Here is a 16,985-nt window from a genome sequence, read left to right as displayed (position 1 = left end):
AAATAGGCCACAATAGTCACAGATGGGATAAATAAGGAATATTAAAGGGATATTTCACTTTCAAAAAAACTTTTGGTCATTTTATCGTCTAATCAGGCTTTTATGTACACCCTGAACAGTTTTTAAGTTGCTTGAATCAATATTTAGATATTTGATGTAAATGTTATCAGGCCCTCCAGGCCCAGGGCCTCTCCCCTAAAGCCCGTATCATAGTCGGGTCCGCGGTGGAAGGCTTTACACCGCGGTGTAGTCTTTTCGAGTCTTTTTGAGTCATGAAACTATACAACGTTACATCATTCCTCGCGGTGGAGAGCTTTTCACCTCGAGTCCCAACACATCTCTCTGTTTTTACTATCAGACAGACAGGCTCTACACCCCGTTCACTGATTGGTCGACCTGAACCGGTCTAGACGGATACGGGCTATACACAACCATTGTAACTTCAAACTCTATTTTAACCATGATAGATTCATTAAAATCGCCCATTATTTTTTCTGGTGACTCATAATACCCTCCTAATACGTGAGCAGGCCGTGCTTTTTCGATAACTTTTTTCATTTATTTTTAAGCGTTAGGGTAATAAGTGTGCCTGCAGCTCGCTAAGTGTGTGCAACCTTGTATGTGTTAACATTAGCATATTTGTTAGCATTTGTTAGCATTAGCATGTGTTAGCATTAGCATTTGTTAGCATTAGCATTTGTTCGCATTAGCATTAGCGGTTACGTTTTGCGCGTTTGTGGTTCCCCCTATGGGTTGAAGTGGAAATGCTTTTGGGTATATGTTCAGTATAGCCCCCCCCCCACTTGTGGTTAAAATTTGGTGTTGACTGGATGTTTCGTTTGTGATTTATGGCTACTTCTTACAAAACGGGCTCCTCCCGCTAACTTTGGAACCCTGTTACGGAAGAACGGTATGGACTATCAAAATATCGTTTAAATATGTTTATCGCATGAGTCCATAGATCGTGTGTATCGATTTTTGTGACATTTGGAGAAAATATGTAGGAAAAGGAGCAAAAAGTGTGTTTTGAAGAAAATTCAAAATGGCTGAAAATCTATCCTGACGCAAATGGGCGTGGCCTATATGAGGAGATGCGTCATGACCCAAGGAATCCAGGGAAAAAGGATTTTTTGGAGCCGTGGGCGGAGCCCATGGTCTCCCTCTGAGTGGCAATGTGTGTCCTGTCTCACCAGTGAGAACTGTCCCGTTGAGTTCGAACAGTACCTTTTATGACCACACATGTTAACTCACTTACTGCCAATTAAAAATGCCCTCGAGTGGCATTAGTGCCAGCCCTCTCCATAGACTTCCATGTAATTTGTAGTGCACAGATCATGCACACCCATGCACAGATCATGCACCATGTTTGTGCAGGCTGTTCACAGCTTTCAAACAAAAAAAAAGATTGGAAATCCGTTCAGGCATTCTTGAGATAATAGCCATTATGTTTTCCTAAGATGTAAACAAAGATGGCTGCCATGTTTGATAGATGGGGTTGCTATGGTGGTTAAACATGCAATTTCGCGATTTCTATCATCCCTACTACATTTTTTGGGGTCCAAACATTTTTTTTGAAAAAAAATTTTTTTTTTAAAACAATTTTTTTTTGTTTTTTTTCTAAGTAAAAGTCGCCCAAAGTCGCTTGGCAGGGAAGCCCATAGTGAGAAAGTTGCTCTAAAAGTCGCCTGGCACTGTATGAGTTAAGGGAGGGGCGCTGTTTTCAGGCCAGGCACACACACGCACACACACACACAGGGGGGAACACATAGAATCAAAAACATAGATCTGGAAGTGCTCAATTTCACGGCTCCACTTCGAACCAAGGTTTGATTTTATTTTCCGACCCACGGTTCAAGAGTTACAGGCCGAAAGGTAAAGTGGACTGTTATAGCGCCACCATGAGGCCAACTGACGAAATTATTTTTTATTTAATCCTTGATATCATTATAAATCTCCTCTCCAAGTTTTGAAACTGTAGCCCCTATGGTTTGCGAGAAAAAAATATTGAATGTGAGTTTTTGCGATTCCCATTATAAGTCAATGGGTAAAATTAATTCACTAATAAATTAATATCAATTAAACGATACAACTTTTCTCTTAGAAAAGTAATAGCACACCATTCCCGGCCGAGCCGCACGTTTTGATGTATATATTGCGGCGGTGGCGTAAATCGTGCGGCACTTATTACGTGCCGAAATTTGCAAGAACATTACCGACTTAAGTATGGCGGATTACAATAAGTGTTCTGCTATTGCATAGCAGGCACACTTAATTAGGCTCAACCAACCAAGGAACACAAGCATCTGGACTGTCTGGCAGGGAGGGTAGAAGTAGTGCAGTGTCAGTGGAATTCAAAATGAGGAGTTGGTCTCTCACTCAAGGTGCATTCAGAGGGCAAATCAAGTCTACTTATGGGAGACCGTGATCACCAGTGGTTTTCAACCTGTGGGTCGGGATCCCCAGGGGGGTCCCCACATTATTTTGGGGGGGTCCCCAGATGATTAACTTAATGACTGTGCAACATTGTTTTCTCACTCAACAGTAAGCAAACCAACAAAGTTTAAGTGTATAGAGGGGTTTATGCATTTTTCTAAAGTGACAATTTAAGAGCTTTTTAATACTTCTAAAATGACAAATATTAGAGACAGAAATTGTGAAATCTACATGCTCATGAGGCGTTGTGAGCGTGTAGATCTGCTATTTTCACAATAGAACTGTGTTATACAAATTGTAATTCTTCAACTCTTATTGCTCTTCAGGGTGGGGGGTCCCCAGTTAAAATATGATTATTTTTGGGTTCACAGCCTGAAAAGGTTGAGAACCACTGCCTTTACACATTTCCATCTCCTGATGGAAGTGCATGGTCTCTTCCTTCCAGGATGACAATATTCCCCTCTACAGGACACAAGGGGTCACTGAATGTTGGTTTGATGAGTATTTTTGATTGAATACTTTAGTAAGAAATGCAAACAGCTGCTACATCTCATCTGGTTAGGGTTAGGTTTAGGAATAGTTTTACTGAGGTTAGGGTTAGGGTTTGGGTTAGGTTTAGGCATAGTTTTACTGAGGTTAGGGTTAGGTTTAGGTTTAGGCATAGTATTTTCACCAGGTTAACATTCACCAGATTCTGACTAATGGGATAGGAACAATGAAATGTCTAGAACAGGGGTCTTCAATGTTTTCAGGCCAGGGACCCTCAATAATGGGGGCATGGAGCGGACCCCCTACCACCTCATAGGGTAGGGTGGGCCAGCTACAACATAATATTGTATTGATGTATAAAATTGTGTTTTATATATTCAAACTTTTATTTCAAACAAGGTACCGAGTAGGGTGGCTGTACCACTGCCATTTCTAAACATACTAACTGAGAGGACCAATGTCAATATTATCAATATGTCAATTTCACAGTATCATCATGCAAGCTATTCAAAATGGACAGAACCATGATTTATTTTTAACATAAAAGTGGAAATGTTTTTAAAAATATTTAAAGACAAAGACAAATGGACATTTTGGGGAAAAAAAGAGAACATTTTTATATTCTTTTTTTTTTTATTAATCAAGCAATAATTTCAAGGACCCCCTGCAGTACCTCCGCGGACCCTCTAGGGGTCGTGGACTCCCTGTTGAAGACCTCTGGTCTATGGTGCATGTAGTATTTAAATAACCATATGCTAGATTCTTGACCGATTCTCAAATGTTTTGCTTTGTTATAAACGTCAGAGATGCACTTATGAGACTGCATACTAATATTACAAATAATCATAATCCTGGACTTGTATTATGAAAATAGTTTAAAGCAGATAGTATTGTTAGTTATAGCTAAACACACACACACAGTATTTATTTAATAGGTCAATTAAGTGTTTAAAGTATTAATGTTGCTCAACATTAGGCCTGTTTAAAAATGAATGAATAAATGCTGGGCCCCTGATTTAGCCCGGGAAAAAGAGTTGGAGAGGCCCTCATTGCGCGCTATAGAGAGAGAGATCTCTCTATAGCGCTGCTGCTACTCAAAGATTTGCCATTTCAGATCATGACAAGTGACAAGCCAGTGGGCCAATTACGTGAGTTATATTTTGTTGTTGTCGGGTGGAAACCTTGTCGGGTCCAAAACCGTTTGTTTTGTATTTATCATTTTAAAAATGATTTAAACTAGTGAAAACAGCCGATCTACAAGCAGGCGTTGTGCTTGTAGATCTGCTGTTTTCACTACTTTTGTGTGACGGCCTTGTATGATGAAGCAGGGCTTTGCTTTGCGAAAAAATGTAGGTCTACAAATTTGAAACTTGGAGATACAAGGTTTCTGCCCGACAGTGACGATTTACTTTGTTGGCCGCCCAGCCTCCAAAATGGAACGAAGGCCGACATTTTATTTTTAATTTTTTCCTAATGGCCGGCCTGGACCGGCCGGGAATGAACCGGCCGTTCAGGAGTTGTCCCGCTTTTCCCAATGGCCAGCACGTCCCTGCATTGAAGACACTTAGCTGGACTCTGGAGCACTCATACAATGCCATTTTGAGTATGCATGCACGTGATGGTACACTAAAAGTGTGTGTATAAATTCATGTGTGCAATAAATTCATAAATAAAAATAAGATTGGATAAAACTAAAACTAAACTAAACCAGGTGCTGAGTTATTGCTTCTCCCATAGACATAGAAGTGAGCACCCCTTGTCCCCGATCATCCTGTACATAGGCCTACAGTGTTTTTATAATTGCGATATTATTATGTTTTCTTTGCTTGCTATTTATTATTATGTCCATGAATTAAATACAGAGGGCTTTCAACATAAAAAAGACCGTAAAAGGTCTTATTTGGGATGTTCCTTTTAGGCAGGGTGTTTAACTGTACTTGTACACTACATTTCAATTGTATTGACTGGACTGTTCTCCATTTTTGTCCAATAAAATAATCAATCAATCAATCAATCAATCAATCAATCAAAAACTAAACACAATAAACAAGATAAAATAAAAATCATCCCGGAACTGTGGTTGAATGTGACAGCGGAGCTGGGGGCGGGGGACACATTTCACTGCAGGACAACAACACACCGGAAGTTTTGGTTTTATGGCAGTGGGAGTTTCGCGAGAGCTCCGCGCTGCGCTGGAAACATTCTGAATGCAAACTTATACAGTTTAAGACTTAAACAAACAGAAATAAAGTCTTTCGTTAAACTACGAAAAGCCGCTTAAAATTAAAATGTCCAAGGCGTACATGGCCAAAGTGAGCCGGCTGTATGAGCGCTACAGTGAGTTTGTGAGGAAGAATCCTGCGAGTACGGCTCATCTAGAGAGCACCGTGCGAACTCTGTCCTACCTCATAGCAGGTGAGTTCAACGAAATACATACATAGCTGATCTACACGCTTGTAGATCAGCTTGTGTGTGTGTGTGTGTGTGTGTGTGTGTGTGTGTGTGTGTATGTGTGTGTAACCTGACTACTGTAACTTGGTTGGCACCTTAGATCAGTGGTTCTCAACCTGTGGGTGGGTTGGGACCCCCAGGGGGGTCCCCAAATTATTGTCGGGGTCCCCAGATGATTAACTTAATGTGCAACTTTGTTTCCCCAATCAACAGTAAACAAACCACCAACATAAAGTTTAAGTGTATAGAGGTTATCTGCACATTTTACAATTGAAGGACTTTTTAATACATCTAAAATGTCAAATTAAACATTGGCCAAATTGTCACATATTTGAGACAGAAATTGTGGAAATAGCAGATCTACGAGGCGTTGCGACTTTGCGAGGCGTTGTGAGCATGTAGATCTGCTATTTTCACATCAGAACCATGTTATACAAAATGTAATTCCTCAACTCTTAGTGATTGTCAGGGTGGGGGGTCCCCAGTTCAAATAATGATTATTTTGGGGGTCACAGCCTGAAAAGGTTGAAGACCACTGCCTTAGATAACAGGTGGTTAGTTACCACAGTGTCAACTAGCTCTATATCAATGATTGATAGTAATCACTAGAGTGTTTGTTCAGTATAGCTGTGTTAGATAGCACACTCTTGTGATAGTAATCATTGGTGTAGACTTAGTTGCAACTCATGTTGCAAATTGCAATACCAACCATTGGCAGCCAATGCATCCAAACAGTTGTATTTTGCTATCTGATTGTATAAACTTCGTCGAAGTCATCAATATTGCGACTGTATGGAAAGCTTGAATTGTCCTTTTATGTGCAAAGTGGTTGTTTGTAATTGTAAACATGTATTCTATATACTATAGTAGCCGCAAATTGCAACACTAGATTTTATTTTAATCTGATGAATCTAGGGTTGCAATACCTCCCATAGGCAGCCAATGCATTAAAAAAAAATTGCTATCTGATTGTAGTAAACAATGTCAAACAATGTATGACGTTGTTTAATACAATACAAGTGTTCTGTGGCTGTATATAGAATATGTCCAATGTTAGCCCTAGAATGTCTGTGATCTTACACATGACACATTCGTGTATGTTTCAAATACACAGCCATTCAGAGGTTCTCAAATATTTTTGTCTCAGTCAGGCACCGGGCACCCCTGTAAATAATGTTTTCATCCACGGCACCTCTGAATTACTTAACCTTACATTTATGTCATGAATATTAAATACAATAGGAAAACTTGTGAGAATACCTGTTTTTTTTATTATTATGACAGATTGAAAATAACTTTATATACTTAACTTTTAATCACTTGAACCCTATGCTGGGGAGAATATTCTTGTTGCATTGCGACACGTGAGCTTTTAGATCAGCTATATTTAACGAAGACATTTGGTGTAGATTGAAAAAGAACGCACCAAGTGCAGTCCAAGTAATAAGTATAGAGGCTTAAAGTCGTTAATCTTAAGTGATTCCAAATCAGGGTATCCTACTTGCATCACAGCACCCTAGGGTGCCAGGGCAGTGAGGGCACCTACTTTGAGAAACCCTGGTGTAGATCTTTTAGATCTGTTCAGAGAATGAATGAGGCTTGAGAAATGGATGGTTGCAAGCTGTCTGGACTGTTAACTTTAACTTGGACAGTACAGTACTGCACTTATTTAACTTAAAAAGAGCAATTCAAAGATCCAACTATAACATACAGCAAAAAAGTTGTTTTAGCTGCCTTTACTGTATATCACATAGAATGTATTGTGCAATAATATAATCTTATTTTGCAGGTCGATTTGCAGACTCCCATGAGCTTTCTGAATTGGGTAAGTACTGTAGACATGTGTGGTAGAGATGGGACTATATAACATTTGCATGTCACGATTATTGTGGCAAATATAATTGTGATTTATGTTAATATCAGTTAGTATTGTGAGTGTTTTTTTATTTTAATTAATTTTTTCATATGATAAACGATAGTGACGGTTATCGTCCCATGCCTAGAAGAATCTTTCAGTCATTTTGACATTTATTTTACACAAATCCTCTCTTCTGGCTTTTTCAGATATGCTAATTACATGTCAATTTGAGGGGGTCCCTGATGTGAAAAAAAGTTTGAGAAACAAATGTGTAATCAACTCTCAGACAGTACAGTTAAACAAATTACTGTAGGCACATTTACTCAAAGCAATAGAGAAATAGCAGTGTTCTGGTTTATTATTGGCCTGGTTGTGTGGGTTCAGGACAGGTTGTTTTGACAGAGTCCTCCTTCTCTTCCTGTGCATTGCTGTACAGTGTACTCTGCCTCCAACCTTCTGGTCCTGTTCAATGATGGCATTCTGCGCAAAAAGCTCCGATGCTCCCTGGCTATGGTGAGTAAACATCGGATTAATTAACCTATTCATACCGGGAAAGCATCCGAGTCCTTTTACAGGGTAGGGAAGGGTTGGGGGGTGGGGGTTAAAATAACAACAAAAGGAAGGTTTTGGACATACAAGGTTTCGGACGATATGTTAGTAATTTCATACTGTATTAGGTTATTTGCCATATCTTCCCTGTGCAACTCCAAAGCCAAAATATAACTTTTATGTCGAAAACGCTCACATCAAGGTTGTAAATTGTTGCTGTCCCAATATTCTATCCCCCCCCCCATAAATGAATACCCTACCCTACTCCTACTTGACACAAAAGCATCAAAAGTAGCAGATCCACAAGCATGAAACGCGACGCGAAGCGACACGTTCCAACTTTTGATGCTTCGGAATTTGAATCCTGAAAAAAGTGACAGTTTCGGACATGAGGTTTTCCACCCGCGTAAAACACACTATACATGCAAACCACTGAAGACCACCTAAAATCTCGAACAAATATCATCATAAAAACGCAAATCTAAAGTGCATCACTAGCCTGTAGTTTATTCCACAGCAGTATTTTCACCCTTTGTTTAATAGGATAGGTGTGTATAAAGAAACTCTGGCCTCAACCTTTGACTCTTGTTATCTCTTATACTGCTTGGTTCACCCTAGTTGCATACTGATGTACAATCAACTTAGCAGTTACTCCTAAGCTGGGGTCATTGCATGTTGGCTTGTGATGGACATTTTTGTCAAAATTAAAAATTTGCCACAAACATACAAAACGAGTGGACAGCAATATTACCAGAAACACATAAAGAGCTAGGCCTGAATGACCAGGTCTGTAACTCTGAGAACCAAATGGACCCCTGCAGGTCCAAGTGACTGTCGCCACTCTGCAAGTTATTGATTGAAAATGTCATGTCGCGATTAATGTGACCAAAGAAATAGCGATTTACTTGTTATCGCGATAATTAAAATATCCCCAAAATCCAATATCCTGGGGCGGAACATTTTCTAAAAAATAGCAGATCTACAAGCTCACAACGCAACCTGTTGTGTGCTTGTAGATCAGCTAGTTTTTGGCGAAGAGATTTGGTAGTGAAAAAGTGTGAAAAAAAGTATGTTATTTCCAGGTCCGTTTTACCGTAGAGGGTTTAAATGGTACCGAATAATAGCGACTATGGTCCCATCCCTAACCTGTACTCAAGCCCTGTGTTGGTTGCAGTCTCTCTCTCAGCAGAGGCTGCTGACGTGGCTGTCGGTGCTGGAGTATGTGGAGGTGTTCCTGGAGATGGCCTCCACCAAGCTGTGGGGCGAGGCTGGACGCTGGCTGGTCATTGCACTCGTCCAAATGGCAAAGTATGGCTTCCTTCCTCCGTCACCAGGACATGCTCATGTTAATTACTTGTAGACCATATGCAAATATCATGTTTTGTTATTTATGTATTTAAAAAATAATAATAATAATTCATCCATATTCTTTCCTACTGTAGGACAATTTTGCGCTTTGTTCTTCTACACTGGTACAAATCCGGCATCCAAACCTCTCCTCCCATAATCCCGCTGGACAGGGAGGCAGAGTTCTCTAATGCAGGTCAGTACACACTAGCAGGAACACACCCAACACATAACACTCCTCAAGACTCAAAAGAGAAATTGGACGTTTGCCCCCAGAGCCAAACTAGTAAAATTAGCAGATCTACAAGCTCTCAACGCTGCACGTCATCACTTCTTAAACTTTTTAAAATGTTTTTATTCATGATGGAAATGAGGTGATTTATTTTGTTGTATACATGAAATACTTATGAAATATATATATATATATATATATATAGAAGTGTATTGAAGGACCACAACAGCTTCACATGGTTTTGCAACTCAGAGTTTCATGCCATAGGACAATCATCAGGCAAAAAGCCTGCAACAAGAAAGGACATACATGAGATAATATGACATTTGTAAAAATACAGGCATATCTGCAAATCACAAAAAATCAATACATGAGTATACATCAGGTTGATAGCAGGTATGGACTAGAGTAACTCAGACCACTATCCAGTAAACAGACCAGGGCTGAGGAAAGTCATAGTACATGCAAGTTCTATACTGTATGTGCAAACAAAAGTGCATAACTCACCAAATAAGTTGCAAGAAACAACCAGAATTACATTGCTGCCATGTATAGCTAATATCTGTGGTGCCTTGGGCATACAGGTGACAGAACTGAAGCAGCCTCACTAGCAGACTGACAGGTGGTCAAACAGCAATCAGGTCACACTGACACAGCCACACCCAGCCACACTCAGCTGCTTCATGAATGGTAATTAGCTCAGGCAGCTAGAGACTAGAGTGTGGGTGAATGCTGCCAATACATACAACCATACATACTATACTATATATATATATATATATAATATTTCTTTTACTATTTAAAATCTTTAAATAGCAATCATAATGGACAGTATTTTGGTAAATCTTGGGTCGGCGCTACCCACACGTTTGGCTGTGGCGCTCATTCCACGAATGCCCGATGCTTACAAACTGTACCTCGTTACAGAAAAAAGGTAAAGGTGACGAATCAACAATAAAAATGATATGAACCAGATGGAGATATAATGGACAGAAGTCAAGTTTCCTTTCTTTTTGTGCTGAGATTATATCTTTTAATGGAAGACACAACAGAACGCTACTCCAGATCATGCTCTTTCTATGCTTGTCCATGTTTAGATGACAGCCATGAAGAGGTGCAGAGTGAGCCATGCTTTGTGGGCCACCGCTCTGGACGAGTCATGAGGCATCTGGGCACCGCTGGTGAGACTGGCATTGATAGAGGCAGAGTGGAGACATCATTCATAATAACAACTCATTTAGACCGGGAACGCATTATTACACATTATGACTTATGTCTTATGCTTTAACTATTGAAAATTAGCAGATGTACAAGCTCGCAGCGTGGCACCGAGTGCCGTGCTGCAAGCTTGTAGATCTGCTATTTTTGAAAGATCCTGAACGTTTGTGCAAGTCTTTGAATATTTTTGACCCGATTCTGTAATTCTTCTAAATCCTTCTACTGTAAGGTGTTTGAAAAACGCTTGTTTCTACGTCAGTGGTTCTCAAACCTTTTCATGTAAAGGACCCTCTAGAATGATATGTTCGCTTTAAAGAATATATATTCAAAGATTTGCACAAATTTTCAAGATTTCATTTTGTGTTGTAGAAAGTGTTCATTTTGATAGTAGAATTTGATTTAAATTAGTCAGTATTTTGAATAAAATGTAATTTGGTTATTTTAGTCATGTGAAAAGTTTCAGTTTTAAATCTACAGTAGAGTTTGTCGACAAAAATGTAATTCGGCCTTGACGGCGTCATAGTGGCTGATTTTACCACTTGGTTGCATGCTGAAAATAGCCGATCTACAAGCTTTTAAGAGCACGACCGAACCTAAAATGTCTTGCAAACTACCGTAGTCTAGTTTTTATTTGTTGACAACATTGTCATGCTCTCCCGGTTGTATTGGGTTCCCAGGCTCCACACTGCAGGCCAGACTGTGGGCAGCACCCTGCCAGGACAGCCAGAAGAACAGCAGCGTGCAAGAGGAGCTCAACAGAACGCCCACAGACCTGGGCCTCTACCAGACCATAGCCGAGTCCATATACATTGGACGACCGCTTGCACACTGTATCCTTCACACAAAGCATGGGTCATGGGGAGCCTTCAGCTCGTCTGTGTGTTTCTCATCTTCCTCTTTACGATAGTCAAGAACAGTAACATGGTCAGTACAGCAGTTATTGCTAGTTTTGGCACTGTGGGCCTGTGCTGGCCTTATGGGTCCATTTGTACACTAAAAAATATGCAGAAGTGTGGACTCATCCGTGCTTGAAATTTAAAGATACGTTTTATAGCTTCCATATCGGTCCATGCATGGTAGTTTCAAGAGCTAATATATGAATAGACACATAATTTCTCTTTGACATACTGTGGAAGTATAGAAGGAAGTAACATAAGACGTGCTAATATCACATTGCCAAATATAATCTGCACAGACATTATTTAAATGTCGGTGCAACTGCTCGTACCTGAGAACTGTTGCCCCTGAATCTATTCTATGAATACAGTACTTGAGAGGGTTCCAGGGGCAGCTATTGTTCACAGTAAGGAACCAAATGGACACTTTCAAGTTTGTAATTGTGAGAATGCACAACCAACTATCATTTTAGGATCACAGTGGATTCCCATGGGCTGGCCTGGAAGTCTGTGTGTCTACAGCAGTGGTTCTCAAACCTTTTCATGTCAAGGACCCCCTAATGAATATGTATTTGGCCGCGAACCCCCCTCGTTTGTACTTTTAAAAACTTTTGTTATCTTTATATACATGCAGTTAGGGCTGTCACGATTATGACATTTTACATGACGATTCATTGTCACTCAGATAATTGCGATTAACAATTTAATTGTGTTTTTGTCGTTGACAATTGCATTTCTGTTTGGCTCGTTTGAAGTTGCACATGGCACATACTGACACATAACCTAAATATACAAAAAAATGACATATATGGCAACTTTAAATACATTTTGTGGAAATAGCTGATATACAAGATCACAATGTGTTGTGATGTGGCATAGATGTGTTATTTCCACTATTTTGGAAAAAGTTTGAAAATATATGAACATTTTGCAATTTAGACGATGATGTAATAATTGTGACTTGCCTACATGCAGTACTGTGTCTTGTCAACATGCACTCTGTATTTTCCCTAAATGTAAAGTATACATGCAGCACTGTGTCTTATTACACAGCTTGGTTGAATGCTTGATTCTGATTGGTCAATCGCTGAAATCAGCTGTAAATTATATCCATATGATGACCACCCCGCTCTTTAACAAAGTCTCAGAGCACCTGCTGCACTGAGGCTGCACTGTGTGAATGTTGTGCCGTATCCAACAAGAGAGTCATGTAAACAAACACACAGTGACATTTACAACTAAACGTTGCTCTCAAGAATGTTTAAAAAAATATTTGAAGCGAGAAATAGTGGAATACTTTCACTACTGTAAGCAAGGAAATACTGTGTTTTGTTTTTAGTTTTTGATCAAATGATTAATTTATTTATGAAGTAGCCGTGTAATAAGCTGATATGGCACCTCCGCTCCGTGTCGGTGCCATATCAGCCTGTTGGGATCTTATTACTCGATAATTACCGCTGAGGCAGACGTTATCCCTTACTTGTCAACCACTGTTCAGTATTCTCCCTAAATACATGCCTAAATACATGCAGTACTGTGTCTGGCACTTTGTGGCAAACGCTCATGGAAGCCCTGGCTGGTTTCTGGTGTCATGGACCTTTCCAGGTAAATCATCCATTTCAAGAATATTGTGTTAGAGAAAAAAAAAAAACATTATTTGCATCTAAAGCCTGTACAGAGCTATGCTTTATTAGAAATTGCACTATTTAAAAGACAACGTTGTCCATTATTAGCCTGCATCCTATTATTCTTCTGTTGTGAAGAATGACGTGACAATAGGATGTAAATGTTCCTGGCAGACATGGGTATTTTACGCTGGCTGGCGGAATAATTCTAGCACTTTCTAGCAGTTTTTCCTTTTTTTTACTTAAGTAACTGTAGCAATTCCACAATATAGAAATACTCTAAATACTCTAAACCCAACACACTGCCCTTGGGGAGGATGCCCTCCTGCTAAACCTTCTATTCCCACACTCCATGTGGAGGAGTGGTTGTCCATAATAGTCCAACACTGCCCTCTAGCGGTCAGAACACCAAACTTTATGTCCACTTTATTACAATGACCCATGCATACCCACCGATCTAAAACAACCACCCAAGTTCACACCTCGACAACGTTTATATACATTATATACACAGTAGGGTGATTTAACAAAGGGACAAGCCTGTATGCATGTCAATAGACCATTGTCTGACCTGTTAACTCCTGTAGAGTAGATGTTAAGCGATATGCGCGTGACATCAATAACAGAGCGTCCCCTCAAACATTGAATCACCAATGTAACACTGGTTGTCATCATCATGTCAATTGATTACTATGTGAACGGTCACAGTTTGTCCGTATGTATGTGTATGTATCTCGGTCACGCCTGACACTGGTTCTATGGGTTTGCCGCTCTGACATCACGCTCTGGCTTCACTGTCACTAACAGAATCCCTTTTATGCCATATATGGAGTTCCCTGATGTCATCAATATTAAGCCCATATCTAACAGGACTTCATATGGGAATGCCCATATGAGGTCACATCAGCCACATACGGCCAAGACAGCCCATATCTGTGTGGCTGGTTCTAAAGACAGGGATCTCCATGTATGGGCATAAAAGGGTATGATGGGACTTTCACATAACGAATAACTGAGTAAGCATGTTTGGGCTCTCACAGCATATCTCCATATACAGTACATGGATCTCCATAAATGGGTACCAGGGGTCTCCATACATGGGTAACTGGTCCGATATACATCACTGGCCAGATGGCCAAGAATTGGCTTTCCCTGAGGCGTCTTACTAGTATTAATACTTGCAATGATTTTTGAACTTGCAATCGTTGCTCTTTTTGGTGTTGAACATTGGAACGTATATATAAACATTTCATTTCTGTTTGGCTATTTAGGCTTCCACATGGCAGATATGAAAATAACTTAAATGTACAAAGCAATGTCTTGACATATTTAATTACTTATTACTGTAAAAAAAATAGAAAAAAGGGGGGAAATGGTTGATCTACAGGCGCACAATGCAAGCTTGTAGAGCTGCTATTTCCACTATCATTTTGAAAATGTATGAAAATTTGAGAGTCTTTTGCAAAAATAATTGTGATCTCAAACAGTTTAATATATTTATTCAAATTCTTTGTTTTTGTTCCAGTTTTGCTTTGCTCAGTGAAACCAAGTTCCTTAACCGCTGGGAGCGCAACGAGATGAGGAGGAGGACCTTCCTGTTGCTGTATTACCTCCTCCGCTCCCCTTTCTACGACAGATTCTCTGAGTAAGATACTCGGACTCTTTCTAGCCCACTTAGTATTTCAGCTGATTCAGGCAGAATCATACCCATTTAGACCGGGTACGCATTATTGTGTATTATTATTTTATGCTTTAACTTTTGAAAAATCTTGAAAATTAGAATTTTGACCCGATACTATAAATTTCTTCTAAATCTAAATGTTTCTGTCAGTGGTTCTCAAAATGTTTCATGCCAAGGACCCCCAAAATCACATCCCCCAAAATTACATCTCAAATATTTTGAGACCTCCATCTCAAAATATTGTATCAGGGACCCCCCAGAAGCAAATATTTGAGTTACAAATGTTCACTTTAAAAAATATATATTCAAAGACTTCACAATCACAATCTTTCAAAAATAGTTAAAGCATTCAATAATTCTAGGCCTAAATGGATTAAATCAGTAGTTGTCAAACATTTTCATATCAAGGAGCCCGCTAATGCACCCTATGAAAATATTTTGGTGCCAGCGAACCCCATAAAAGATTTGTGTTGTTAAAATGTTTAAAACGTATCAAAGAAAATTCACAACCATAATTGAAAAATAGCCCAGTTTATCAGACAACAGGATTTAGACTGTGTTTTTCAGAATCGGCCTCAGGTCTAAATGGGTTAAAGTGGTTAGACTGATTTTGATGCAATATTAACACATTTTGCTTGGGGACCCCCTGGAACTCCCTCAAAGACCCCTGAGAACTTTGAGAACCACTGTAATAAATGGATAGAATAAAGAAAGTAGTTACATCAGCAATGATGCTGCGGTTTTATTCTATTTTATATTTTTACCCAGGACAAAGATCCTTTTCCTGCTCAGACTGCTGGCTGACCATGTACCAGGTGTAGGACTGGTGGCTCGTAAGTAATAATTAATACTATTATCTCTATATACTGTAAGTTAAGTATAGCTATAGCATACTGCCGTACAAAGCCACAGTGCAGTAACTATGTTTTTGGATACACCAACCTATTTGTGTATCCCAATGGTCAAATTATTCTTTGTGATTTTGGGGGATAAAAATTACCTCAAGAACAGATGTACAATCATTGTAATATCAATGATGTGCCTATATCTCATTTGGCTGACCAATTGAAACACTTTTAAACCCATTTTAAGTTGTTTTTGTTAATAGTTACTGTACTCTGACTTTGTAGGGCAGTATAGTCATCACTACTATTACCTGTATAAAAGTGTAGTATAGTCATCACTAGGGATAGCCATTTGAAGAAATTCTAACCGGTTACCATTAGGCCTTATCGGTTAGTAACCGGATAATCGTTAAGTGTGCTATTTTACCCATTTGAAAAGGAAAATACACCCGTTTTTTCCCCCCAATAATAAAGTTCCCTATTTACACATTAAAAACAGCAATACAACGAAGAAGAAGAATACAACAAATGTTTTCTATAAGTAATTTGTTTTTTGCAGTGAAACGGTAGCATTGACATAATTAATCACATGTCTGTAATGTAACACGGCTGCAACATAACAGCAGCAGCGCAAGCCCTAGAACAGATTAACTCCCAATGTGGAAACATGTTAATGTAATATAGTAAAATGAATAGTAAATAATTGCATTAGCTGTTAGTGTTTACCGGTAACCAATTTCTTAACGGTTAAACGGTAACAGTTAACTGTTGGCTATCCCTAGTCATCACTACTATTACCTAGTACCTACCTAGTATTACTAGTAAGTAATACTAAGTAAGTAAGTACTAGGCTCTCCAAAGTACTCCTACAACACCATCTGAAAGGTTGAAAAAAAAGTAAGTGGGAAATTAATTCGGAACAGTTTTTATGTTGCTTGATTCAGTCTTCTCTTGATTCATCGTACATTTTTTTTTTTTTTTTTTTTAAGTGAAATATCTTTAAGTTAAGTTAAAGAATAAATATACTAGTAGTGTGTGTATGAGACATTTTTGTGTCTGCTTCAGGGCCCGTGATGGACTACCTCCCAGTCTGGCAGAAGATCTACTTCTACAACTGGGGTTAAAACATCTGCAAGACGGACATGCTGTTTAAACATCTGGGATGTCAGTTCTCTGCTGTGGCCACCAGGAGGGGTGCACACACTGGCTTGGAACACACCAGACATGTCACCAATGTTTTGTTTGTTTTTTTTTGTTTGTTTTTTTCCAACAAGGACTGGCAAGTAGGCAGACAATCCATGATGTGGATACTGTAGAGTTGCCTCTGATGCATAATAAACCGGGTGATTCTGAACACGTTT

At 39.3% G+C, this 16,985-nt stretch overlaps 1 protein-coding gene across 1 annotated transcript; it reads left to right on the top strand.

Moving 5' to 3' along the window:
• Positions 1-5,097: 5,097 nt before the first annotated feature.
• On the top strand, positions 5,098-16,978 carry pex16 (peroxisomal biogenesis factor 16). The gene is made up of 11 exons (XM_080729194.1): positions 5,098-5,337; positions 7,163-7,198; positions 7,668-7,744; positions 8,955-9,088; positions 9,223-9,323; positions 10,457-10,540; positions 11,255-11,407; positions 13,006-13,078; positions 14,624-14,743; positions 15,548-15,612; positions 16,690-16,978. Exons 1-11 carry the CDS (start codon positions 5,211-5,213, stop codon positions 16,746-16,748), a joined length of 1,029 nt encoding a protein of 342 aa, XP_080585320.1. The 5' UTR covers positions 5,098-5,210; the 3' UTR covers positions 16,749-16,978.
• Positions 16,979-16,985: the final 7 nt, after the last annotated feature.

Source organism: Nannobrachium achirus (genome assembly GCF_963921795.1).
Source record: "Nannobrachium achirus genome assembly, chromosome: 7".
In the NCBI taxonomy this organism is placed as follows: Eukaryota; Metazoa; Chordata; class Actinopteri; order Myctophiformes; family Myctophidae; genus Nannobrachium; species Nannobrachium achirus.
This window is presented reverse-complemented; position numbering and strand designations above follow the sequence as displayed.